This window comes from Elaeis guineensis, chromosome 9 (assembly GCF_000442705.2).
Source record: "Elaeis guineensis isolate ETL-2024a chromosome 9, EG11, whole genome shotgun sequence".
In the NCBI taxonomy this organism is placed as follows: domain Eukaryota; kingdom Viridiplantae; phylum Streptophyta; class Magnoliopsida; order Arecales; family Arecaceae; genus Elaeis; species Elaeis guineensis.
This window is the reverse complement of record NC_026001.2, coordinates 95274809-95301912: the sequence shown is the minus strand read 5'-3', so window position 1 is coordinate 95301912 and position 27104 is coordinate 95274809. Positions and strand designations below refer to the sequence as shown.

At 43.5% G+C, this 27104-nt stretch overlaps 2 protein-coding genes across 3 annotated transcripts; one reads left to right on the top strand and one right to left on the bottom strand.

Moving 5' to 3' along the window:
• Positions 1 to 1479: 1479 nt before the first annotated feature.
• On the top strand, positions 1480 to 22202 carry LOC105051075 (ATP-dependent Clp protease ATP-binding subunit ClpA homolog CD4B, chloroplastic). 2 transcript variants are annotated; one of them, XM_010931355.3, is made up of 10 exons: positions 1480 to 1735; positions 3069 to 3681; positions 15491 to 15606; positions 15697 to 15819; positions 15904 to 16089; positions 16420 to 16635; positions 16906 to 17123; positions 20277 to 20352; positions 20431 to 20520; positions 20764 to 22202. In XM_010931355.3, exons 2-10 carry the CDS (start codon positions 3117 to 3119, stop codon positions 21934 to 21936), a joined length of 2763 nt encoding a protein of 920 aa, XP_010929657.1. In that variant the 5' UTR covers positions 1480 to 1735; positions 3069 to 3116; the 3' UTR covers positions 21937 to 22202. The 2 variants fall into 2 exon arrangements, with proteins under 2 accessions (XP_010929657.1, XP_029122271.1); XM_029266438.2 differs by having other exon boundaries at positions 20277 to 20520.
• Positions 22203 to 23540: 1338 nt separating this feature from the next.
• On the bottom strand, positions 23541 to 26867 carry LOC105051074 (serine carboxypeptidase-like 45). The gene is made up of 10 exons (XM_010931354.4): positions 26536 to 26867; positions 26248 to 26349; positions 26039 to 26134; positions 25336 to 25428; positions 25164 to 25243; positions 24763 to 25044; positions 24535 to 24659; positions 24233 to 24325; positions 24016 to 24133; positions 23541 to 23911 (listed from the first exon to the last, which is right to left on the bottom strand). Exons 1-10 carry the CDS (start codon positions 26786 to 26788, stop codon positions 23762 to 23764), a joined length of 1392 nt encoding a protein of 463 aa, XP_010929656.1. The 5' UTR covers positions 26789 to 26867; the 3' UTR covers positions 23541 to 23761.
• Between the last annotated feature and the right edge of the window lie 237 nt (positions 26868 to 27104).

Here is a 27104-nt window from a genome sequence, read left to right as displayed (position 1 = left end):
AAAGTATAACATGCTTCTGTTGGATCAAAGCTGCTACACCTTGCAACACATACAAACAACATTCCAAAAAATGTGCTTTTCTTGGATACTATTTTTCATCATGATAACGGAAATAATGACTATAATTTTCCAATAATCAAACCTTTGGAAGGTAATGTTCATCACAAGCTATTAGTTGTTATGATGGAGAATAATGAACAACATTGATGCAATGTGATTATTTCACTGTCCAGCATTAAAATGCCATGTGAAAAGTATATGATGAAAAGAAAATGAACAAAGCCGGAATAGCTAATAGGATCTATTACCAAGTAACTTGGAAGCAAGAGGCAAGGGATGATTGTTAATCTAATAAGTGGAGGACCCGGTTAAGTTTTCTTTTGCAAGATTTTAAATCTCTGTATGGATCCTCTACAGTGTATTGCACCTTGCGGTGCACTGCATGCGCCATCTATTGCATGATGGATGGTGCACGTAACTATGTGTGTATGCATATTCGGCCACATACAGCTGTCGATTGTACAATGAACGATATGCATGATGCACTGTATTGTATGGTACATTATGGTACCACAGAGGATCCGCATCCTTTAAATCTCATAGGATAGGAGTGTTTCAGTTTTTCTATGAAACATAACACCGTATCTTAGCAACGATTCCGATCATGCATCCTAATAAGTATCCTTTATATCTTTTCTATTTTTTCTATTTTTTCTCTTCTTTTCTTCTTTTTCCTCCAATATTTTTTCTTTCCTTTCTTTTTTCTATTTATTTTTTTATCCTTTTATTATTTTTTTTTAATTTTTTTTATTTTTTCTTCTTCATTTTTTTTTATTTTTCTTCTCTCTTCATATGGATGGATTTCAGAGTCTCAACTTCATCTTGATCTTGATCTTATTTTCTTACATAAACGAAATAGGGCAGCTGGAATGCCTCAGATCCATTCGAGACTTAAAATCTTACTCTCTTGTTTATCGTTTTGATTCAGCTCACCTCCTTCTGGATCTAGGGTTGAAATCGAATTCGATACAAATACAGATATTAATTGGATGCAAAATTTTATATCTATATTTATTTTAATAGATATGGATATAAATCAAATATCAAAAGTATAAATATAAATATAGATACTAATTATATATCTAAAACTTCATGACTATAAAATTTTGAGTGGATGATAAATTAAGCTAATAGTATAATTTATATCTATATTTATTTTATTTAGATATAGATATAAATTGAATATTAAAAATATAAATATAAATATAGCTATAAATTGGATATTTAAATTTTACAATTATAGACTATTGAGTAGATGGTAAATTAAATTAATAACATATTAATATGATCATATATATTTTTTAAATATTTATAAATATAATATATAATTATAAATAATTATAAATATTATTATTATTTATGTATATCTATATTTTTTTAATAAATATGAATACCACTGGGATGCTCAAATTTTTATCCACGCCGAAAATAAGAGCGGATCTGGACGGTTATCCGACCGACTTGGTTCGCAGCGGAGAGGAGAAAAAAATCGGGGGTGGCGTCCGGAAGCAGACAACCCCATGACGGCTCATCGTGGTCCACGTGGTTCCTCTCGCCGGACACCATCTTAATATAAAAGAAGAAGCCAGCGCTTCTTCTCTTTCCCCTCCAGAACCCCACCGGCTCCCCTCCTCCATTCTAGGGTTCGGGTTATTGCCCTAGATTCAGCTGCAAGGTGCGCAATTCTGCCCGTTCCTCTTTCCGGGGATTTTGCTGCTTCTTTTGCCGCACGATTATGTGCATAAATGATGAAATTTCTTACCTGGGATAGTTTTTTTTGGGAGGTTTTCGAACTATTTTTTGGTTCCGTGAGCTTTGGATTGGTTTAGGTTTGAGGGTTTTCCGTCTGTTCTTTGGATTGGAACTTTCTATCCATATTCCTTGGTGATTGCCTTGCTTTAGGGCTTTTAGTGATACTCTAGCGTGTTCTTATTTCTTTGTTGATGGGTGTGGGAGCTTATGAGGTTTGTTCAAACCCTTTTTTTTGGATTTTTTGTGGAAAAGTTTGGAAAGTTTGGTCTTTTTTGAGCTGTGAATTTGGAAATTTCGTTTCGGTTTATGTTTTATAGTTGAATGTGACTATGAACTCTTGAGACTTCTTTGGTTGATTCTTTGATTATAGAAAGAATTTGAAAGATTAGGTTTTGTTGAGTTATAAATTCGGAATGCCTTCTTTATTTGCTGATTTGTAGTTAAATTTTTTGAGAATTATATACTTGTTAAGTTGTTGTTCATCCTCTAACTTCTTGCTGAATTTTTGGTTCGTGGGATGGGTTAGAATTCATAAGATTGGTTATTTTTTTACCAACCTGTGATCTGGTTCGTGATTGTCTTTTGTTGGTTATTATGGTGGTGAATTTTTGAATCCTGTGTGGGTTTATTGTATCCAAGTTTAGAAGGATCAGTGCTCTTGAGCTTTGAATTAAGCTAAGATTCAGGGTTTCTTCTGCTTCTGTTGTTCATTTCTAGTTACAAAAGAAGTAAATATCTGTTATCAGGAATGTGAGTTTGTCATTAGTTGGGCTTCTTTTAATATTTGCCTGTATATATGAATCTCTTGGTAGTCATCCTTGTTGCATGCAAATATTTTCTTTCTTTTTTCTTTTTTCAATGCTGATATGAAGATAAAGTAATCTCTTAAGATGCAACTGTTCGCCCCTGTTAATATCATTTTACCCAGTTCTTCTTGCAGTTCATTCCATAGTTTGGATTTTCTGCCCATTTTTCTGGAACTGTTGTGGAGAATAAGGTGGGTGGGCCAAGTTTGATGGTGCATTAGTCGGATTAGCTATATTGCAATAGAGATCACTGTGACTTTTCTTGTTGTATGTTTGTTCACTCTGTTATACCTTTTATTCCTATACAAAATGCTCTTCCTCTCTGATCGGTTTTATGTGATCAAGTAATTCATCATTTCTGACTCAGTCAAAGAAACATTCTCTGTCCAAAAGTAGTAATATATGGGAATGTATAAGCTAATGGCTATGTTTGATTGCTTTTTCCTGCAGGTTTTGTTGATATACATCCCATACAGTTGTTTCTCATTATAAGAAGATATGGCTGGTGCTTTGGTTCAGTCAGCTGTTCTTCCTGCTCAAGTTTTGAGCAGAAACCACAGACAGTTGAAAGGCTCTGGGAGGACTAGGGGAGCTGCCAAAATGATGTACAACATGCGATTACACTCTATCAGGTTGCAAGGTTTTGCAGGCTTGAGGGGGTCGAATAATTTGGATTTGCTGTCCAGGTCTAGGCGGGATTTTCATTCTGTGGTATCAGCTTATATCTCTGCTCCACAGGGCAAGGCTTGTCGAGGAGTCCCTGTAGCCATGTTTGAGCGTTTCACAGAGAAGGCAATCAAAGTTATCATGCTTGCGCAAGAAGAAGCAAGGCGGCTAGGTCACAATTTTGTTGGGACTGAACAAATATTGTTGGGTCTTATTGGTGAAGGGACTGGTATTGCTGCAAAAGTTTTAAAGTCCATGGGTATAAATCTTAAAGATGCCCGTGTGGAAGTGGAAAAGATTATTGGAAGGGGCAGTGGCTTTGTTGCTGTTGAAATACCATTTACACCGCGTGCAAAGCGTGTTTTGGAACTCTCGCTGGAGGAAGCCCGCCAACTTGGTACTAGCCTGTTCTTTAGATAAAATCTTCCCATTCATGCATCATTTTGCAAGTCTTGCTTTGTTGAATTGAAGTATGCTATGAAATGTGAATATCATGCTGTCAACAATATTTGATTGCAGTCTTTAATTTACAGTTATTTGGCATTTCTTCCAGTTTGCTATTGTCCTTTCTGTCTGTTTGTTCTTACTAGTTACAGAATGTAAATTTCACTTATGTATTTTGTATATCAATGCCATAGGGTGTCTTCGTGAACCTGGTACTATTTCATTAAATAAAAGCTTTCAATAAATGCTAAATATTTTAGGTCAGGCTTATCAGATTGAATTATGTTGTGAAATTTAAATATCACCACTACCAAACATATTTGATTCCAATCTTTGGTTTGCGGTTATTTGACATGTCATGCAGTTTGCTGCTCTGCCTTTGATTGTGCTATTAGTTCTAAAGTGTAATTTTATGTAGCTTGTATTTCTGTAGCTTAGAGTATTTTATAAAAGCAAGTGAGATTTTTCTGTCTTAAGCTTCTTTAAATAGTGTTTTGGAGCTAATGCAAACTTAGAATTATCAGAATTATCCTTACTTGCATGGATATATTATGCATGTGTAAATAAAGTTATGTATGCAATGAAAGTGCATGTGGTATGGTTGGTGATCTTAAAGATTTTTCTACATGAATAACACATATTTTGTCAACTTATTATGTAAAGTATTGTGATTTTGCACAATAATTTTATGTGTGTGAAGTGTTTAAATCTCTTGACATGCTATACAAGGATGGTATGACCTTAGCATCATATCTAGCCCATGCATGTGCTGGCAGAGATCTTTGGGCATTAGTCTTTTGTTGCATTAGGAGTCTTGTCTGGCCTTTTTTAGGGTGTTTTGTGGTGTCTCATGGATTGTGGTTGTCTTTTCCAGCCATATTGGGGGAGCCAATATAGAATATTAAAATTACCAAAGTTTACCAACAATTTTTTTTATTACATATGTATGTATGTTAAAGTTGCTCGGAATATTTTTTTAAGGTGCTATAGCAGTTAATCTGGATGTATTCTTCGTGACAAATTGCTATCCTTATAACTTGATTTTTTTTTTGAAAAAATTGTGAGGAATAAAGTAATTGAAATATTCTATGGTCCTTTTTTTTTTTTTGATCAATATCTAGGATTTGCATGTTGGACCCTCTCCAAGGACAAGCCTTTAACAACTTAGTTAACGGTTGTTGGCTACCATAATTCATTCAGTAGCAAAAGAAATAGATCCCTTCAATAGGGGAAACACATAGATATGAAAGGGCAAACTACAAATTTACGACATTGCATATAAAGAGGTCAAAAGATATGAAGAGTAACAACCAAGGTTTGTAATCTTGGTGCTGGACCCCATACTCGTACAATATAAGCATGCTCAATACGAGAGTGGGTTTCGCATACTGATACTTGATATGTCCCCTGTACGGCAAACTGGTTTAGTGCTGATATGGCATGGTATGCATCGGTGCATTGTACCATGGTTAAATGCACTATCTTAAAAACAAAATGAAAGAAAAATATGGTTTGTTTCAAAGATCTTATTCATATGCATATGCATCAAAATTCTAACGATTCGTAGTTAGAAAGTAAAACACTTGTTGGGTATGAAATACCCCCCGGCCGAAGTCGCTAAAAGGCTGACTCTTCCGAACTTCTCCGACAATGAGTTCCTCCATTCGTCTACCGGGCCGCCCCAAAAGCTCTCTGGGCCTCACCGTCAGTCGACCTTCTACAGCAACCGACTACCCCCGAACTTCTTCCGGACTTCGTCAGCATCCGAGCTTCCCCGACAACGAGATTTCTACAGTAACCAGACTCCTAAATTTCTACGGTGGTCGACCACCTTTCGGATCCCGTTCGAGCTCCTGCGAGAGTCGAACTTCTACGGCGAACGGTCTACTCCGAACTCCTATAGCAGGCTGTCTATCCCAGACGTCGACTGTAAGCAAATCCCGACTCAACTCTCTACTATAAACAAATTTTTTCCAAATTTCTACTACAGGCAGACTTCAACCGAGCTACCCCGTAGCGAGTGGGCCCTGGACGTGCTTCTACAGCGGGACACTACTCCAAGCTTCCGCGACAATCGGTCCTCGCCCGAGCTCCTGCGATAAGCAGTCCCTTTTCGACCTCTCGCGAGAACTGAAGTCCGTCCGAACTTCTCCAGCGGTTGGATTCCGGACGAGCTTCTATGACGGACAAGCTCCAGCAATGGGGTCCCTGCGATAGCCGATCGCCTCCGATGTCTGTTGAGCCTCCCCAGCGCTATCCGAAGTCCATTGCCGGCTGACCTCCTACCAGTTTCTCCATAAAATTGGACTTCCCTGGCGGACGATCTTCAGATGAGCTTCCGCGTCAGATAAATCCCAGACTGACTTCTCCGGACTTCGTCAACAAAGATCTCCGTTCGAGCTCCTACAGCAGATGACTCCCGCCTGAAACATCAGCATCCGAAGCGTCCGACAACGATAGATTCGTCAGCGACCTCGGAACATCCGAGCCTCTCCTAGAACGACGAAGTAAAGAGCCATTCTGCTCCATTAGGTATCCCAGCCGAGCTTCAGTCGATGGATCCAAACTCTCTGATAAGTCACGACAAGAGCCGTCCTCCTGCCTCACTCTCTGCAACGGATTCCATGCAGCTCCACCACTCTCTGGCAAGTCCCGACAACGGACACCACTCCACTCTCCGCAACAAGCTCCACGTGGCCCTGAACGACCCCTGACGCCACTACTCTCCGTAACAAACTCCACGTGGCTCTGAGCGGTCCACTACCAGACGGTTACAGACGTCGCTGTCGGTCAGTTACACCCTCCGTCTATAAATAAGGACCCCCAGACATGTTCTTCTCTAAGCTGGTAACTCTGTCTCGAAATTCTGCCAAAATTTTCGCTCGAGCACTCCATTTCTGTTGAAGCAGAGTACTGATTTGAGCGTCGGAGGGTCTTGTCGGAGCACTCCCAACTCCGGTTTAGACTTTCCTTGCAGGTCCCGGCGGTGGCCGCGGTCATCCCAGCTCCAGCTTCTCCGACTTCGACGGAATTCTGCACCAACAGAATTGGCGCTAGAGGAAGGGCGTGTCTTTGCAGTACCCTTGTTCTTAAAGGAGTGCTCAATGGGACTAATTCCGGTCATCTTCTCCGACATTTTCTTCTACTAGATCTTCACCTGATGCCTCCTCGCAGAGCATCCACCAGGCGATCCACGGCCTCACCTCCAGTTTCCCAGGCTCCTCCGGTAACGGCGGTCGGCGCGGAGCAATTCGACCTGCTGGTCCAGCAGGTCAGGGGCCTCACTGAAGCGGTGCAGGCCATGCAACAGCAACAACAGCCGCAGGCGTCGGTGCGATTGGAGAGAACGTCGTCGGAATTCCAAAATCCGGCGGTGGGGCGGGCCACTTGGGCCAGTCGCCCCGTCTTTCCTAGAAAGATAAATCCGAGGGTGGAGAGCCCTCAGTCCGATCACGATTCTACTCCCGGAGGATCTCTACCTCCATTCTGTCCAAAGACCCTCGAGACCCGTAGTCGAGAGGACTTCCTGGATCGAAGGCTCCAAGAGATGAACCGACGGATTGAAGAACTCCGCCACGCTCCCCCTGCTTATGGTGAGGACATCTGTACTGACCCTCCTTCTCTCAAATGATCATGCAGGAACCGATCCCGTCAAACTTCAAGCTCCCCCAATTCGAAAGCTATGACGGGACCTCGGACCCGATCGACCATCTGGAAGCCTTCCGGACGATGATGCTGCTCCATGGCGCGCCAGACGCCATTCTGTGTCGAGCTTTTCCATCCACCCTGAAAGGAGCAGCAAGGAACTGGTACTCGACGTTGAAGTCGGGTACCATCTTTTCCTTTGATCAGATGAGCCATCAGTTCGCGGCTCATTTTGTTAGCAACCGGCGTCCCCGGAGAGGTTCGGAGTCCCTCATCAACATCAAGCAAAGTGAGGGAGAATCCATCCGGGCTTACGTCAACCGTTTCAACGTCGTTGCGCTGGAGGTCCGGAACTTGGACCAATCGATCGCGATGGCCGCTCTGAAAGGCGGCCTTCAGAAGAACGACTTTCTGTTCTCTTTGGAAAAGAAGTATCCCAGGGATTTTGCCGATTTGTTGGTTCGGGCCGAAGGATATGCCCGAGCAGAGGAAGCCTTCAAGATGAAGGACGAGGAGACCGCGAGAGAGTGGCAAGCGGGAGACTCGAGCAAGCCCACAGTTGAAAGAGGACCGGGTGAAGCTCGATCACGCTCTCGAACTCCTCCCGGGCACAGGCACGCCCGGACTCCTCCCCGAGCTCGTAAGCAGAGAAGCCCAGACCGTCGAGTTCGACGAGGCTCTCCTCCCGGGAGATTCCACAGCTACGCCCCTCTCAATGCATCGAAAACTCAAGTGCTGATGGAGGTTAGGGAGCAGCTCCCGAGGTCGGAGAGGATGCGCTTGCACCTCGAAAAGCGCAATCCGAACAAATTCTACTTCTATCATCGTGACCACGGCCACGATACGGAGGAGTGTATTCAGCTTCGAGACGAGATCGAAGAGCTCATCAGACGGGGTCGGCTCGATAGATTCATTCGACGCCGACCTGAAGGAAGAGAAGATCGGCCTAGGGTCCTGCCGCAGTCGGAATCGCCAAGGAGGAAGGAGCAGCTAGAAGATCGGCCTCCGATCGGGATTATCAACTCCGTCTCGGGGGGACCCCAGCGAGGAGCAGACCTTCCGCGGCTATAGGGTTTGAAAAATCTACGAATGTATTACCAACAACTTTGCCCTGAATAAAAATTCTCTTCATACTTGTGCATTCTTTCTTTTGGTATGAGCTTATAACGACGAGAGATAACTCCCCCATACGAACGAAATTAAGCTTGTTAGGAACAGGAGGAGAATCTCGTCCTAACATGAGCAAAGTCGAAGGCCCGGTTTCTTAAAGACCGGATGGGAGGAGAGGTCCTCACAACGGTCCTTATGTGCCCCCACAGCCTTGTTAGGAACAGGAGGAGAATCTCGTCCTAACATGAGCAAAGTCGAAGGTCCGGTTTCCTAAAGATCGGATGGGGAGAGAGGCTCTTACAACGGCCCTTATGTGCCTCCACAGCCTTGTTAAGAACAGGAGGAGAACCTCGTCCTAACACGAGCAAAGTCGAAGGCCCGATTTTCTAAAGACCGGATGGGGGGAGAGGCCCTCACAACGGTCCTTATGTGCCCCCACAACCTTGTTAGGAACAGGAGGAGAACCTCGTCCTAACATGAGCAAAGTCGAAGGTCCGGTTTCCTAAAGATCGGATGGGGGGAGAGGCCCTCACAACGGCCCTTATGTGCCCCCACAGCCTTGTCAGGAACAGGAGGAGAACCTCATCCTGACACAAGCCGAAACCGACTGTCGGAAACAAGGGGAGGACCTTATCCCGACGCAAACAAAGACTCGGTTGATCAACAAGGAGGAAAGCTTCTTCAATGACTCCTCCACACTCTCACGGCCCCGTCAAGAGCAGAGGGAAGACCCTCACTTAAACACAAAAAGAGGGGAGACGAAAAGAAAAAGCGACGAACTACACCGGTGATAGGTGAAAAATGAACCACATCAAAGGCACAAGGGACCTCGTCTCGACGAGAGAGAAAACTCTTGTCGAAAATCTCTAGTTCCTAAGGACAAATCGACACGGCGGCAATCAGGAACCTTCAAATTACGTCGACAACAAACAAGACGGAAAACAGAAGAAGTTCGGTGAACGATGACTCAACGCAAGAACCAACGAGGGATTACAAACTACATCGACGCCAAACAAGATGGAAGACAAATGGAATTTGGTAAACAACCATTTAATACCAGAATGGGCCAGGTAATAAACAATTTCATTCTCATTTCATTGGTGAAGTATGCATTACAAAGCCTTAAAGAAAAAAAAAAAGAGAAAGAAGAAAAAGAGGCTCTAAGGAAGCTCAGTTTCTTCCGACTTCGAGCTCTCGGTTCCAGCCCTTGCTATGGATTGCCTTAAATTTTCAACTTTCTCTTCTAGTTTCTTCTTTTTCAGTAGCATATCCTGGAACATCCGGTGGAACCGTCGGCGCTCGTCCTCTGACTCTCGAAGCCTCCTCTTCAGGATCTCGGATTCTGCCTCGGCATTTTGACCGCTTGCTGCTCGTGGACTAGCTGAATCTTCAGCCGCTGCAGTTCGGCCTCCCCCCGCCCAAGGGTCACAGACAGTTCCGCCATAGTCTCCCTCAAGGAGCAGAGCTCATCGGAGCCTCGTGCAGAGGCAGGCTGGACTCTCCCGGACAACTGCCTCCGAAGGTGGGCTACTTCGTCGGTCGCCGTCTGGAGCTTCCTTCGGTAGTCCTCTACCTGCTCACTCCAGCCGACTCGGTAGGCGTTGTAGTTCGCCTCAGCGTCCTACAGCTGCTTCTGAAGGTCGGAGAATTTCTTTGACCAGTCTCGGTCGCGGTCGGCTTGGACTGTGAGCCAGGACGAGCTCCCTTCCAGCTGATCGATCTTCTTCCGTGCAGCCGCCAGCTCGACCTCGAGAGAGCTGATCTTGGAAGCCTGAGCCCAAAATCGATCGCTGGCACGCCTCCGGAGTTCCTCGAGCTCCATCACGAAGTCGGCCTTCTTCCGGGTGAACTCCATGAGCCCCTTTTTGTGGAGGTCCTGAAGGCGAATAGCCTCCGCAGTAACTTTCGAGTGGCTCTTCCTCAGCCGGTGAAGTTCGTCTTCCAGCTTCTTAGATTTCTTTGTCGACCGACGAACTTTTCTTTGGAGGTCTCGTATCATCGACTTCATGGGAATACCCTCCGACAGGGGAAGAGCTTCGGCAAGACACTGTCGTTGGAAGACAAGAGCGCCACGACTCAAATTAATGTAAGAAGACAAAAAGAAGGAAAAGAATACAAAAAGGTGGGGAGGGACCCTCCGTAAAGACGAATCCAGCTTCATTGATCAAGTAAGTTTCAAGTACAAGAGAATGAGGAAAAAATCACCACAAAGGAAAAAATACAAAGCTAGAGGTTCCGGACCTCTGGGGCAGAAGTAGAGGGGCTCGGCGTCCCCGGAAGATCGTCGGTGGCGACCGCGGCGGTCGACGAGGTCCCGGCTGGAGGAAGACCGGCAGCGGCTTCGGATGGTCCGGCTTCATCATCGGACGCCTCGTTCAGGAAGTCGAGATCCAATTCGGGAAACATCCCAGCCACCTTCTCTTGACAGAGTTCGAAACCCTTGATGAAGGCATCCTGACCGAACTGGACCTTTAGATCCTCCATCTCGGAGGAGGCTTTGAACTCCACCGCTCGGGCCCCTGCCTCCGAAATCAAGGACGGAATCCACGCCTTCAGCTCGGAAACCTGCGCCTTCAACTCGAAAACCTGCGTCCTCAGTTCGGAGATTTCAGCCTCAGCCTTCTCTCTCTCCTCCTCCAAGGCGGTCTTCAGATCGGATGAGGTCCGTCCCTCCTTTTCCAGTGCCTCCTGGAGACTAAGGACCTCGGTGATCTTCTCCTCGAGGCGGGCGGCCCCGGTTAGGTGACCCTCCTCTGCCCGAGCTGCCTCCTTCTTGGCGATCTTCGCCGCCTCGACATTGGCGATCAGCTGATGCCCAATCTGCACGAAAGATTGGGGAGCCAATATAACGGCTGAAGAATAAGTCGAATAAAGAGGCAAGGAGGAAAAAAGTGAGTTAACCTACTTCGAGGAAGGATCCCAGGGAGTCCCAGACCCGCAGTTCGGGATCGACGAGGACGATTCTTTCGATGACCTCGGGCAGAATGCACCCTTCGACCAGCCACTTTATCAAGTCCCTGTTGTTGAAGGGATTGTCCCCCAGGTCTTCCTCGGAGCCGCTGGCCCCCTCAACGGCAATCTTGCGACTGCGGCTCCTCCGGGCCAGGGTCTTCTTTCTCTTCCTCCCTTCGACCCCGGGTACCCTCTCGGGACGAACCTCGGGAGCGGGATCCTCGGTCGGGGGGCTCCTTGAAAGGGCTTGGGGGACTGCGGGTTCAGCGTCGGAAGGGACTTCGACGGCGACGGCCACCGGAGCAGGCGCGGCCGAGCTTGTCCCTTCTATCCTGGCTCTCTTCACCAACCCCGAAGTCGAGGCATCTTTCCTCTTGTGGGTCTTGAGACCCTGGGCTAGCCTCCGAGCCACGCTCGCGTCCATGTCTGCGATAGAAGGAAACCAACACAGCTCAGAGATGGAATAAGAGAAATGGGAACAAAAAAAAAATGAATGAAATGATGAATCGGTACCGGCAGGATTAAGAGGGCTCAGGCCGACGTTGAACAAAAGTTGTTCCCTCAGAAGGTCGGGGAGGAGGGGGGCTTGATAGGCCTCGAGTTTTTTGGAGGCCTCGAGGTCGTCCCTTTCCAGGGTAGGAGCCCGGCGGACGGAATCCCTTAGGGAGCCCCACGGGGGTAATCCTAGTTCCAAGGTCAGGCATCGGACATATAAGAACTTCTCCTTCCAGTTATGGACAGAAGAGGGGGCGCTTTTCAGCAACCCTTTTCTACCGAACTGGGGAGAGAAGTACCATCAATCCTTTGCCGAGGGATGGCGCTTGAAGGTGTAGAAGTTCCTAAACAAAGAAAGAGTCGGCCGAACTTCGGCTAAACTACAAAGAGAAAGAAATCCTATCAAAAACCTAAAGGAGTTCGGCACGACAGAAACTAGAGAAATATTCAGAAAACGGAAGAGAGCCACGACAAAGGATGGCAGTGGAAGCCGAAGTCCGGCGCGGAAGGCCTCCTGATACAGACAGAAGCAGCCGGGAGGAGGGGCGCTAGCCCAGTCAGTTTGCTCGGAAAGCTCCAGCTCGTAATCCGGAGGAACTCCATACTGAATCCTTATCAGTGAGAGTTCATCCGGAGTCAAGGAGTCGGGGATGGTGTCCGGCGCAAAGGCCAGACAAGGTTCAGTCCTGGCCACGAGTTCGGCCACGATACCAGGACTTTGGGGAACTGGAGCTGACGAACTCCTAAAACTACTAGAAGAGGAGATATCAGAAGATATTTTGGATCAAACGAAAGCTACAAAATCCTGGAAAAATCAGAAAAAATAGCGAGCAGGCCCTCAAGGAAGCTAAACGAACAGAGCACGAAGGAGAAAAAACAGAAAAACAGCGAGAAGTTCCAGGACTAACCTAGGTTGGCCTGGGGAGTGCGGGAAGGCAGCAAGGACGATGGAAGACCCGGAGGACGCCTAAAGCCGGGAAGGGTGCTAAAGGAGGCTGGAGCTCTCAGGGAAGAAGAGGGGGCCGACGGACTCTCTCAGACAGGGTGAAACCCCTAAGGAGGAAGAAGTGTTTAAATAGGCAACAGGGCCTGGAGCGGTTATGATCGCGGATCTTCTCTGACCGGCCTGTACCTGCCGCGTGTCCCACTCACTCTGACAGGCTGTTGAAAACGACTGGCAGCAGACAATAATTATTGCGCCGTACCTAGAGTCACGCCCCAGCGGGAATCCCAAAAAGAAGAAATCTTTTTCGAAAAGGCTCTAGTACCAGCGCGCCGAACGTCAAAATATCTGGCAACCTCCGAATGCGGCAATCGGAAGGGGGCAACTTCGGCCGTGAGAATTTCTCTGTACTTTCCTCGTTCGGAGCCCGAACTCGAAAGTAGGTGGACTAGTGTTGGGTATGAAATACCCCCTAGCCGAAGTCGCTAAAAGGCCGACCCTTCCGGACTTCTCCGGCAATGAGTTTTTTCATTCGTCTATCGGGCCGTCCCAAAAGCTCTCTGGGCCTCACCGCCAGCCGACCTTCTACAGCAACCGACTACCCCCGAACTTCTTCCGAGCTTCGTCAGCATCCGAGCTTCCCCGACAACGAGATTTCTACAGTAACCAGACTCCTAAATTTCTACGGCGGTCGACCGCCTTTCGGATCTCGATCGAGCTCCTGCAAGAGTCGAACTTCTACGGTGAACGGTCTACTCCAAACTTTTACAGCAGGCTGTCTATCCCAGACGTCGACTGTAAGCAAATCCCGACTCAACCCTCTACTATAAACAAATTTCTTCCGAATTTCTACCACAGGTAGACTTCAACCGAGCTACCCTGTAGCGAGTGGGCCCTGGATGTGCTTCTACAGCGGGACACTACTCCAAGCTTCCACGGCAACCGGTCCTCGCCCGAGCTCCTGCGATAAGCAGTCCCTTTTCGACCTCTCGCAAGAACTGAAGCCCGTCCGAACTTCTCCGACGGATGGATTCCGGACGAGCTTCTATGACGGACGAGCTCCAGCAACGGGGTCCCTGCGATAGCCGATCGCCTCCGATGTCTGTTGAGCCTCCCCAGCGCTATCCGAAGTCCATCGCCGGCCGACCTCCTACCAGGCTCCCCATAAAATCGGACTTCCCCGGCGGACGATCTTTAGATGAGCTTCCGCGTCAGATAAATCCCAGACTGACTTCTTCAGACTTCGTCAACAAAGATCTCCGTCCGAGCTCCTACAGCAGATGACTCCCGCCTGAAATATCAGCATCCGAAGCATCCGACAACGGTAGATTCGTCAGCGACCTCGGAACATCCGAGCCTCTCCTAGAACGACGAAGTAAAGAGCCATTCTGCTCCATCAGGTATCCCAGCCGAGCTTCAGTCGATGGATCCAAACTCTCTGACAAGTCACGACAAGAGCCGCCCTCCTGCCCCACTCTCTGCAACGGATTCCATGCAGCTCCACCACTCTCTGGCAAGTCCCGACAACGGACACCGCTCCACTCTCCGCAACAAGCTTCACGTGGCCCTGAACGACCCCTGACGCCACTACTCTCCATAACAAACTCCACGCGGCTCTGAGCGGTCCACTACCAGATGGTTACAGACGTCGTTGTCGGTCAGTTACACCCTCCGTCTATAAATAAGGACCCCCAGACACGTTCTTCTCTAAGCTGGTAACTCTGTCTCGAAATTTTGCCAAAATTTTCGCTCGAGCACTCCATTTTTGTTGAAGCAGAGTACTGACTTGAGCGTCGGAGGGTCTTGCCGGAGCACCCCCAATTCCGGTTTAGACTTTCCTTGCAGGTCCCGGCGGTGGCCGCGGTCATCCCAGCTCCAGCTTCTCCGACTTCGAAGGAATTCTGCACCAACAACACTTAATGTGTGTATATCAAGGTTTATGAATCTAAAAATGGTTGGAAATATAAACTATTAAAAGAGATGTGAAAAGAACAAAACATATACAGAGAGAAGAAGAAATATATCTTCACTGTTTCATGGTACATCTCCACAAGTTTTTTAAATATATATTTTGCTTTTTTTTCCCTTTTCCTTCCCCAAAAGAAATATTAAAGTTTTGTCTCTTTCATACAAATGGTTATCATAACCAGAATTGTTTCCATATTATAATGGCAAATGGCACAAATGTTCTTTATTAACCTGAATTGGGGGAAAAAACTAAATGTGTTTCTTTCAATTTATTGATCTTTCTTAGATGGCTCAATTGAGAAAGAAATTGAGATCACTTGGATTGATTCCCCCACCCAACCCACCCAAAAAAAGGATGATGGGATCCAATAAATTATTTTTTAATCTAAAACTCTATCTTAGATATGGGATCTATGGAATCTACCTAATCAGCGATCTAGTTTTGTTTTTCTCTAAACTTCTATTTATATTTAAGATTTGCTGAATCTCAAATATGAGCATGTGTAACAGAGTGGGGAGCAAGAAGGGGGACCAAATATAATGGAATGGGGGAGTTAGGGAGAGGCCTTATATTGCATTCACTTGCCTGCATATATTTGTTTGTTTGTTTATCTTTAAGTTCCTAAGCATGAATTTGTTCATTATTCAGGTCATAACTATATAGGATCTGAGCACTTGCTTCTTGGGCTGTTGCGTGAGGGTGAGGGTGTGGCTGCCCGTGTGCTTGAGAGTCTTGGAGCTGATCCAAGCAACATCCGTACGCAGGCATGTGTTAAATTTTAATTCAGATTGTGATATATATTGTTCTGCACTTCTAATTATTACGAGGACTATAAGCTTCTGTTGTTTAAGTAGGTTATTAGGATGGTTGGTGAAAGCACGGAAGCAGTTGGTGCTGGGGTTGGAGGTGGAAGCAGTGGCAATAAGATGCCCACGCTCGAGGAGTATGGAACTAATTTGACAAAGTTGGCAGAGGAGGTAATTTTTTCATGTTTTGCTCATTTCCAATGCATGTTGTTACTTATCATCAAAACTTTAAGATCTAACCTCCTGATGTTACAGGGCAAACTAGATCCAGTTGTTGGCAGGCAGGAGCAAATAGAGCGTGTTACCCAAATTCTGGGCAGGCGAACAAAGAACAATCCCTGCCTGATTGGAGAGCCTGGTGTTGGGAAGACAGCCATTGCAGAAGGACTTGCTCAACGCATAGCAAATGGGGATGTTCCAGAAACTATTGAAGGAAAGAAGGTTTGTTTGGATTATCTTATTCAATTAATTATCATACACTGGTTTCAGTTGCTTCTTCTGTTTCTTTATTAATTTTTGGATTTACTTGTGCCTTTTGCCTGATGTCAGTTACTCATGTATTTGAGCTTTGTTTTTGATTTTTTGGGTGCAATGTCTGACAATGTTGGGACTCTTTCTGATTGTTTTTGGTTCCTTCTTATCACTCTTTTTGGCTCACAATCATAATAATCGACTTTTGACACTCTTTTTGGCTCTCAGTCATAATAATTGACTTTTGACAATGGTAATTTGTGACTTATCTATTGTCTTTTTTTTTTTTTGAAAATCCAGGTCATTACCCTTGATATGGGACTCCTTGTTGCTGGTACCAAATATCGTGGAGAGTTTGAAGAAAGATTAAAAAAGTTGATGGATGAAATAAAGCAAAGCGATGAGATAATACTCTTTATTGATGAGGTACACACATTAATTGGAGCAGGAGCAGCAGAGGGTGCAATAGATGCAGCTAATATCTTAAAACCAGCTCTTGCAAGAGGTGAACTACAGGTATTAAAAGATTTCGTGTAATTTTTTTCTTAACATTTTGACCATAGTTAATTGTCATCATATCTATATTTTAGGATGGTTATTTTCATTGAAATTTTGGAGTACTCTTTCTTCTTGTTCTCTTAACAGTGGAAAAGCATTAAGCCTTTGATTTTTTTTTTTTTTTTTGAAAATGCAATTCCACATTAGTTTCTACATTATAAATTATAAATGGAGTTCCAAGATGCTAGTAACTGTCCATAGTAAGCCAAGCCTGTTCATTTTGTTCAGTGTATTGGAGCCACAACACTCGATGAGTACAGGAAGCACATTGAGAAGGATCCTGCTTTGGAAAGACGATTTCAACCAGTAAGAGTGCCAGAGCCAACAGTTGATGAAACAATACAGATCCTGAAAGGGCTTCGTGAACGCTATGAGATTCACCACAAACTTCGTTATACAGATGAAGCTTTAGTTGCTGCTGCTCAATTGTCATACCAATACATTAGGTTTGTGACACAAAACCAAGCTTCGATGCATAAGGTTTTGTATGTTAATCTTTTCTTTTAATAAGTAGAATCAGGGCATAGGATCCGCATACAATACTGTCATTTGTTATATGCTGTTACCAATCTTGGGTGAACTGTAGGTGGTGATGGTAGGTTAGGTGAGTCCCTCCTTTCTTCACTAGTAAAATGTTACCTAACATTGTATAAAAACACTTGCTTAAGGCTTATTTTGCCTCGCATTTACAAGGTGAGGCTCTCCAAAAAAACTTCCTGAGGCTCATAACTGTGGCTATATGGCAGCATTACTTGGACACTTGACATAGGTGCCAAGTGTCACCAAGTGTTGGACACAGCAGCCTTCAAAATCTAGGTAGAGGGACACAACATATATACATGTATATTTTTACATGTATCTAAATATGTAAGTGCACTCATACTTGTCTATATGCGGATGTATGTATGTAAACATAGACATAGTGTAGAGACATGCATACAGAAATGTATATATACACATGTATGTGTATATGACATAAAGGAATCTAAGGTGTATTCTAGTTTATGATTTATGTTGTTTAAGTTATTTCTTTGGTAAATTTAAGGTTAATTAAGTTGTTTAAAGGTACTTAATAATTAGTTACAAATAATAATTATTACAACTTTGTATTGTAGATGTTGTTTATTACACTTAGCTTTAAAAGTCCAATACTAGAAAAAACAAGTCTTCTTCATGACCCAACAAAAAAAAAAAAAAAATCAGCAGGACACTTCAAAGTGGTGTCTCCGGCTGTATTGTGTCATGTCTACGTGTTTGGAATTGGCAACACTGCCCATACCTGAAAAATCGTGTCCAAGTAATGAAGCTTTACTGTATCATATAAGGAGGCTGCTATGATCCATTGTGATAGGGCGGTCGCTGGTGTAGTGGTAAGATTGCTCCATTATGACCAGGGTGTCGGGTTTGAAACATGGTAACAGCCTTTCTGCATGCAGAGATAAGGCTGTGTACATCTGACCCTCGCAGAGGTGGGAACCTGGTGTATAAGGTTGAACTTTGTTGTATACAAAAACTGAGAAAATTTGGGCTACATTATGTCTCCTTGTATATATAAAAAAAAATATGTTCTTGTTATAAATTATCTTCTGCCCTATGCTTATTTATGTTTTCCTTGAATTTCTAATTATACAGTGGCGTCTAATGGGGTCTGAGAGATGCTTTTCTGCTTCCTATTGTATATCATCTTTCTTTCTACCATATAAGAATTCTCTGATTACAATTCACCTCTGTTGGCAGGCAAAGTTATGATAATTTACAATTCACATCTTTGTTGTTTGGCAAAGTTATGATAATTTCTTAAGAAATTTAAAAATATGTTTTTTTTAATAGGTTATCTTCTGTCCTATGCTCATTTATGTTTTCCTTGTATTTCTAATTATACAGTGGCATCTAATAGGGTCCCGCGAGATCCTTTTCCTCTTCCTATTTTATATCACCTTTCTCTCTACTATATAAGAATTCTCTGATTACAATTCACATCTTTGTTGTTAGGCAAAGTTATGATAATTTATGAAGGAATTTGATTTTAATAATTATCAATGCAACTTGGCAGCAGAGAGAGCATTCTTGCAACTAGCTGGAAGTCAAGTATGACAGGAGATGCACCCAAAACTTGAAGCATTAGAAACTCAAGGACAGAAAAGCGAGGTCTATTTGACTGCTGGAGAACTATTAAATTTTAGGTTCTAAACTATTTTTGTATTTTACATATTTGGAATAAATATAGGGATTCAGATTCGATGGTGTTTAGAGAGACACTGTTGGGTAGAAATTTCCGTATTCAGAGTACAATTTCTTAGTTTAACAGAAAGATATTCTTGATTAGAAAAGGGGAGTATATTGTCTTAAGGAAGCATTTTCTAAGTGAAATAAGCATTTAAAAAGTCCTTTCTGGCTGTATATTGGATATAGAGTTTCTTCCCATCCCTAGGGTTGTGGTATAGAGTGAAGGATTTCTAATCATAGAGCTATACAAATTTCTATTACAGCAACAAAATTCTAAATTTCCTTTTCAAGAAGTTAAAGTTGCTATCACTTTCCCGTCTTTTCTACTTCAAATATGGAGTTAAGAGGGCAGATGTTCCTTTGAAAGGCTTCAACTTTTTTTGTTTTCAAATAATAAATTGTGTATTAGTAAATTAGCATATTATTCTGAGTATGTGGCATTGATCCTCCATTTTCATGGGATGCAGAATGGGATGATGAATGATATTTTTTGCATTTCCACATGCAAAAGCTTTACATCCCAAGAGTTGCAGGATAGGATAATGTTGTGCCCTATGGCTTACAATTTTATAGGAGCACATTTTAGGAAGTTTTTTTATGGCAAATCATATGACAGTTAAACAGTTACCTAAATAGTTAGTGTTTTATGAGCTTTTCTTGTAAAACAAATTACAAATTTGGTTTAGCTGACCTCTGTAGAAAGTGAAAGGTGCACGTGAAACATGAGGGAGTTACTAAGGATGACTGACATTAACTCAGCCTCTCGTTGAATAATTCTCTCTTTGTGCAACCAAAAAGGGGCTCAAAGGGCACACTTTGGCCCCAAAGGCTCATCCAACTATTAAGGGCATGTTTGGGAAATAGCAGGATTGGGCTGGATTTCCTATAGGAACCGGGCCTGTTAGCATGTCCAGCCACTTTTTTTTCTGAAGGGCTGTCCTAGTCTCGGCCTAAATCCCATCTATGGGCCAGTTGGATTGCAGGATAAAAAAGAGACCTGTGGAGGTCCATTTTTTTTCTTTCATAGGATTTGGGCTGGAGAAGGATTGGCTTGATATGGGCCTTACTTAAACATACTGTGTAATCCATGATCCAGCTGGAAATCCAGCCCAATCCTGCTGGATTTTCCAAACGGGCCCTAAGAGATCAACTTTTAGTATGTTGGATACCTTTTCATCTTGGGAGTAATAACTATTGACCATGGAGGTTTTTTTTTTTCCTAGTTTACAAGGTTTTTCTAACATAAAATATTCCTTTACAAGGTTTTTCTAACATAAAATCAGGTCTCTGTGCACGGCAGATTTTCTAAGGCCAATTTATTTTTTTTCCCTTGCTTTCTATTGGGTTTCTTATACATTTTTGTGTTCCTTCAGTGACCGCTTCCTTCCTGATAAAGCAATTGACTTGATTGATGAAGCTGGTTCTCGTGTTAGGCTGCGCCATGCGCAGGTATGGTCTTCTGTTTTCCCATTTAAGCAGCATGTTTCTTTGCAGTTACTGTGTATAAACAAGACCTGTCCTTGGCAGCTTCCTGAGGAGGCCAGAGAACTTGACAAAGAGCTCAGGCAGATCACCAAGGAGAAAAATGAATCTGTCCGTAGCCAAGATTTTGAGAAGGTATTTGACCATCTATTTCTGATTAACTATCAATTTTTTAATTATCACATCAAGTTTAATTATTTACATCAAACATTTTGGCAGCTGGAAATGTACTTGTGAGATAGATGCTGCTTTTCAAACAATGTCTTTTTGAACTGACTTCTTTTTTTTTGGTTATACGGTAGTTTCACCTTAATCAGCCTGCCTTGTCCCACCTAATATATATCTAATATTATTGGAATTTTTTTTTTTTTTGGGCAGGCTGGGGAGCTGCGTGATAGGGAAATGGAACTGAAGGCACAGATATCAGCCCTAATTGACAAGGGTAAAGAGAGAAGCAAAGCGGAGAGTGAGGCAGGTGATTCGGGTCCACTTGTCACAGAAGCAGACATACAGCACATTGTGTCTTCTTGGACTGGAATACCTGTGGAGAAAGTCTCAAGTGATGAGTCAGATCGCCTCCTTAAGATGGAAGAGACCCTTCACAAGCGTGTTGTGGGCCAGGATGAAGCTGTCAAAGCCATAAGTCGTGCCATCCGCCGAGCTCGTGTTGGGCTCAAGAATCCCAACCGGCCAATTGCCAGCTTCATATTTTCTGGCCCAACTGGTGTGGGAAAATCAGAGCTGGCAAAGGCGCTGGCTGCCTACTACTTCGGCTCTGAGGAAGCTATGATCAGACTGGACATGAGTGAGTTCATGGAGAGACATACAGTCTCCAAACTCATCGGCTCACCTCCTGGTTATGTTGGTTACACTGAGGGTGGTCAGCTAACTGAAGCAGTTCGCCGTCGCCCTTACACTGTTGTCCTCTTTGATGAGATAGAGAAGGCTCATCCTGATGTCTTCAACATGATGCTTCAAATTTTGGAGGATGGGAGGTTGACAGATAGCAAGGGACGAACTGTGGATTTCAAGAACACCCTGCTAATTATGACGTCCAATGTCGGCAGTAGTGTGATCGAAAAGGGAGGGCGTAGAATTGGATTTGATCTCGACTATGATGAGAAGGACAGCAGCTATAACCGAATCAAGAGTCTGGTTACAGAGGAGTTGAAGCAATATTTCAGGCCCGAGTTCTTGAATAGGTTGGATGAAATGATCGTGTTCCGGCAGCTGACAAAGCTTGAGGTGAAGGAAATTGCTGATATAATGCTGAAAGAGGTCTTTGAGAGGCTGAAGGCTAAGGACATAGAGCTTCAAGTTACAGAGAGATTTAGAGACAGGGTGGTGGAGGAAGGTTATAGCCCAAGCTATGGTGCAAGGCCTTTGAGGAGGGCAATAATGAGGCTTTTGGAGGACAGCTTGGCGGAGAAGATGCTTGCTGGAGAGATCAAGGAGGGAGATTCAGCCATTGTGGATGTCAATTCTGATGGGAATGTTACAGTTCTTAGCGGTGCAAGTGGTGTACCAGAGCCTCCAGCTATTCCTGTATAAAGTGTAATAAACAATGTACCATTTAAATGTCGAGCAGTTTTATGCCAATATTGTCAATCTTTGTGGAGGCTTCCATGATGCAGCAGCAGCGGCAGCAGCCCAATCATCCTTTTTGCTGGCCTTAAAGTTTGTTAACAACTTAGAACATACAGTTCCACGAATATAGTAACAGTGAGGTTAATGTGTACCAAGAAGAGCAAAGTAGCTCGACTTATGTGACTGAGAATGGCAGAATCAAATCGAGGTATTTCTGTTCTTTATCAAAATTGTGTTGTTTCCTGTTTCTCTTTTGGGACTCTGTACGAACTGGCTGGATTTTATGCAAAGTAGATGTGAATCAAATGCCTATACGAGTCACCAGTGAAGTATGTCATTGATCACTTAAATCTTTAGGAGGGATGTCCAACCTTGCAGCGTTTTGGGTTTGGGACCTTTCTTTTTGAACTGCACAACCAATCATTCTTCCATTACTATGGTGCATGCAATAATATCTCGTGAGGCCTCCGTATTGCAAGCATCAGGTGCAATAGGTCTGCACAAATCCCACGGTGAAGAACACGCCATGCGACCCCTTGTATTTCACCGATTTTTGATTGTGCGCTCTCCGCCATGTATATGCTCCGGGATTTGTTCTGATTCACTTGCATTCGGTGCATGCAATAATTTCTCGTGAGGGAGGGGCCGGAGCCCATCCCATGCCCGTCCCTTGGTTTTATTTAGGCCAACATGTTCCTTCACTCAGTCCTATGTATGGTGCAATGGCCTGGTGTCAGCATACAGGGAAAAAACACTGTCTGCTTTAGCTGCAAGAGAGATTTGTCAGTGCCAGCCCATTACACTGTATCACTGGAGTCCTTTGTCTCTAAAGAAATTTTAGTCAGTGGCTGTCTTTATTGGTCCTTTTTGGCTAGCCACTTAGTTTCCTGTTGTTTGATATATATATAAGGTGAAGACCAGAAAAATTTGAAATCCAAGTTGGTGCATTTGTAGAATGCATCAACCCTCTGTTTTAAGCAAATTTGAAGTCCAAGTTAATGCACTTCTGGAATGACGAAGTCTTTGATAACAAATCCTTGTTGCCTACGCAAGCTAACAAGATGCTGGAATTGGAAAAGTTTTGTTGCCCCACCAGTGGCCTGTTCCTTTGAAATAGACCAGTCTACTAAACAAGGACGCAAGCACGCGCACTATTTGTTGATGCTTATTTATTTGTATTGATTTATTTTGCTGACAAGGTGCCGTAGCATGTTAAGATCTGTACGCATAAGCATAGTGAATGTTTTCCTTTTGCTAGGGGCATTGGACAAGTTATTTTCCAGGGAATGTTTTCCTCTTGTTAGAGGCATTGATTAGAAAATTGCCTCAAAGTTGGATATCTTTAATGAGGTTGATATGGTAGTTTACTCCCTCTAACATTAATGATTTGCTAACCACCAATGCAGTAATATCGCAAAGGAAAATGACCTTTCTAACTTGGATGACCTCAAAAAAAGAACATCTATTAATATTCTACCCAAAAAAAAACATCTATTAATAATGAAACTTCTCACTGTGATTGGAGTTCGCCCCTTCATACCTTTAATGAATCAGATTCAAAAGGATAATTTTGATTCAACTGGTAGCCATGAATGGATTATCCATCTTCATTGAGGCAATACTGCCATGCAATGGAAGTTGGTAGCTGAAAATAACACACATTCTGCGTGTTCTTCACACAATTTCTCCAACTCCCAGCTCTAACACATTGACAAACCAGGAAACGAATTTTAATCTCACTTACATACACACTCTTTGAACTACTGAAAAAACCAGGTGATGGAGTATGTCAGAATGTCTCAGGTAGCGGTCTGCCCTGTAAAAAAGCTCTGAACAGAACAAGAGACCTCTCAGGCTGTGAGAATGGAGCTTCATGAGAAGCTCCTCTAATGGTTGCAAAGGTGAGGATATCCCCATACACTTGAGTCCATCCACCAACCTGTTGGAGTCATCAAAAAATTTCAGAGTGGGAAGCATTTTAGAGGAAATAGATAGAACTTAGGAATCTTATTTTTCTTGAGAACAAATGGTGTTTGTGTGCACCTGTTTATCCTCAAACCAAACTCTGTAAGGAACCGTCGTCTTCAGTTTTAGTTCCTTCGCCAATCGTTGCACAAGTGTTCGACTACCCGTCAAAGGAATGACAGAATCCTGATCTCCACTATAATGGAAGAAAACATAGCGTAAGAAGATGAAGAAGAGATTGTAGTTCATAATCCATGTTCATGTTTTTTATGTATTTGAGCATTTTATTAGTTACCTGTAAACCAATACTGGGATTCCAGACCTGACAAGTGAGCCTACAACCGAAATTGTGGGTATTTCCAAGTTAAGCAGCTCATACTCAAGAACACTGAAAAAGCACCAAAAGCATCATTAAGAACTAGTACTCTGTAAAGACATGAATGAAACAAGGTAATGAATTGCATCACTTCACACAGATGGAATGATATGATCAGCACCACATTTGGTAATCATGTAATTAACTCAATGATGTCTCAGACTAAGTTAGGTCATCTGCATAGAATTTTTAGGGAAGGTGAAAGATTTAGACATTAATACCTGCTACAAACTGACCATTTTGGAACCCCGGTAAGGCGAGCATGCATGGCATCTTGAACATCTTTGCGGTTGAGATAGTTCACTGTTTCATCCTCCACACAAACATCGATATGCTCGGGAACTTGCTGCACCAAATTTACAAAGGGCAGTTTGAGGAAAGAACAAGTGACAAAGATGAGCAATCATGACTAGCATCAATTTTTTCAATGCAAGAGGTTTTAAACTTACTTGAGGACTTAGAACCTTGGATTGTGATAGAACTGATGATATACAGACATCAAGTGTGACATCGTATTTGTCAACAAATCTGCTTGTTTCTCTAGTCACTTGGCCCATCACTCTTGCACAAACCGGGCTTAATGAGCCTCTATAGTACTCGCTTACATATCGAGAATAGTTACAAGCATATGTGAAGATTCTATATGTTGAGTCTGATATCAATCCATGGGACCAGAAGAATTCTGCTCTTGAATTGAAGTCAGTGGAGAACTCAAGAACTGGATTGCCCAGCTGCCAAATACAGTGAGAAAAGGAGAGTTGGTTTCATTTTAAGCACAGCAATGATATTGAAGGGCATTCAATTATCTTTTTGAAACAAATGAATCAACTGCCCAAAATCTATTGCTTACAGCAATTCCTTTGAGATTGAAAACATTTTTCTTCTTGTTGAATAGAACCATGAGCTCCGCCAGTTGAGGAACATAATGACCTGATAAATAATAACACATGAAGTTATGGCTTTATCAAAATTTATAAAAGCCATCACAAGGGAGAGAGCAGAGATTTATGATGTTATTTTGCCTGCATAGCTTTCTCCTGTGATATAGAGATCCCTGTCCTTGTACTGTGGGAACTTGGTGAACCAGCGCAGCAAGAACACTAGATTATCCCTGGCTTCAGGAACCAAAACAAGCAATAGTTTCAGAGATCCCGTACTCTTCAATTTTTTCTTTCACACTATAGATAAAAGACCAATTTAGGACTCTAGTTCACAGATCTGCGTACTGAATGCCAAACCACTAAACCCTTTTTTTTTGCGAGTAAACAATGGAGCAGATGCATCTATCTTGTTTACATTGGGCTACAAAAAAGACCTAATTGTGGAGGATCAGGGAAAAAGGCAGCAGCTATGAAGGAACCAGCACACTATATAAACATCACAGCAACCAGAAAAAAAGAAAAAGAAAAAGAAAAAAAGAGCCTCTGATGCCCTTTAATTCTGCAGAAGCCACTCTATATGTTCATAGTTAATTCCAAATGCTCTAGTGAACACCATGTCAGTAATCTAAATGACTTTTTTTTTTTTTCCTTCAAAAAGTAGCACAGAATTTGTTCATATATATATACCACATGGACAAGCTCAATGTAATCAACTCCCAACAGAAGGAAGAGAGCAGGTACTTGTGGATCCATAGCTACATTTTGTTCGAAGCTCATCAGCTAGAGATATATACTGAAAAAAATTTAAATGGTAGGGGTCATAAATGAGTAAAAACTGACATACCTGTCATCTTATCATCCACACCATCATAGTAGGAAGAATCAGTGGCATAAGAGAAGCCAACTCCAGCTGGGGTCTCCAAATACAACATATTGGCCTCTGCAAATCCCAGTAGAAGTTCTTCCTTTACTCCCCACTCCATGAACCGCACCCAAGACATGCTACAGTAATTGCAAGAAATAAGAAAGACCATGATGTTAACAGTTTGATACCTTTGTTCCAGCTAAACTCATTTCTCACCAGCACCTGCCCACTTGGCCTAAAAGGACCATTCTCAGAGAATGCCCCAACCCCAACAGAAGAGCAACCAGGGCCTATAAAGAGAAAACAAGAACATAAGTAGCTTAAAAGAAGGAACTTTGAACTTTTCCCCCCTCTCTCTTTTGCTTTTATATCAGTCACATTCAGAAACCAAGAGGAAATTTCCTTCCTTCCTTTGCTCAGTCTACAACTGATATTTGGATCTAATACACGCCCAGCGAGCTTGCAGTTAGCATTACCTCCATTCAACCAGAGGACCAGAGGCTTTGTGTATGGATCTAACTCAGCTTCAGCAAAGTAGTAGAAGAGAGCCCTCTGCTTCCTGTCATCCACTGTGATGTAGCCTGAGAACTGCTGGAAGCTGACCTGTGGTTGACCAGGGAGCTTGGTGATCTTATCTTGGAGGGAGAGATTGGATTCTAACTCCCTAGACGAGCATAGCTGGAGGAGAGCTGCAGCCATTACCATGGCCTTCCATGCTAGAGTGTGCATGTTTCCAGAGATAGAGAGAGCCACACACACACACACGGAGAGAGAGAGAGAGAGAGAGAGAGAGAGAGAGGAGTGGGGTGGGGTGGGTGGGCTGTCGAGGGGGGGTGTGCCGTGATTAGTGCTGGCTTGAGACCAAGGGAGGCATTAAATAGCAAGAACTCTTGTGGGATCTTTTTCTTTAGTTTTTTTGGTGCCTTTAGTTTTGTTTTTTAGCCCTCTTTTGTTTCTGGACCAGCCGTTGGTTGAATAAAAAGACTGGAGGAGGCTGTGTGCACTTGTGCTTCTGCCCGAGTTCAGTGATAATGTGGATGGTATA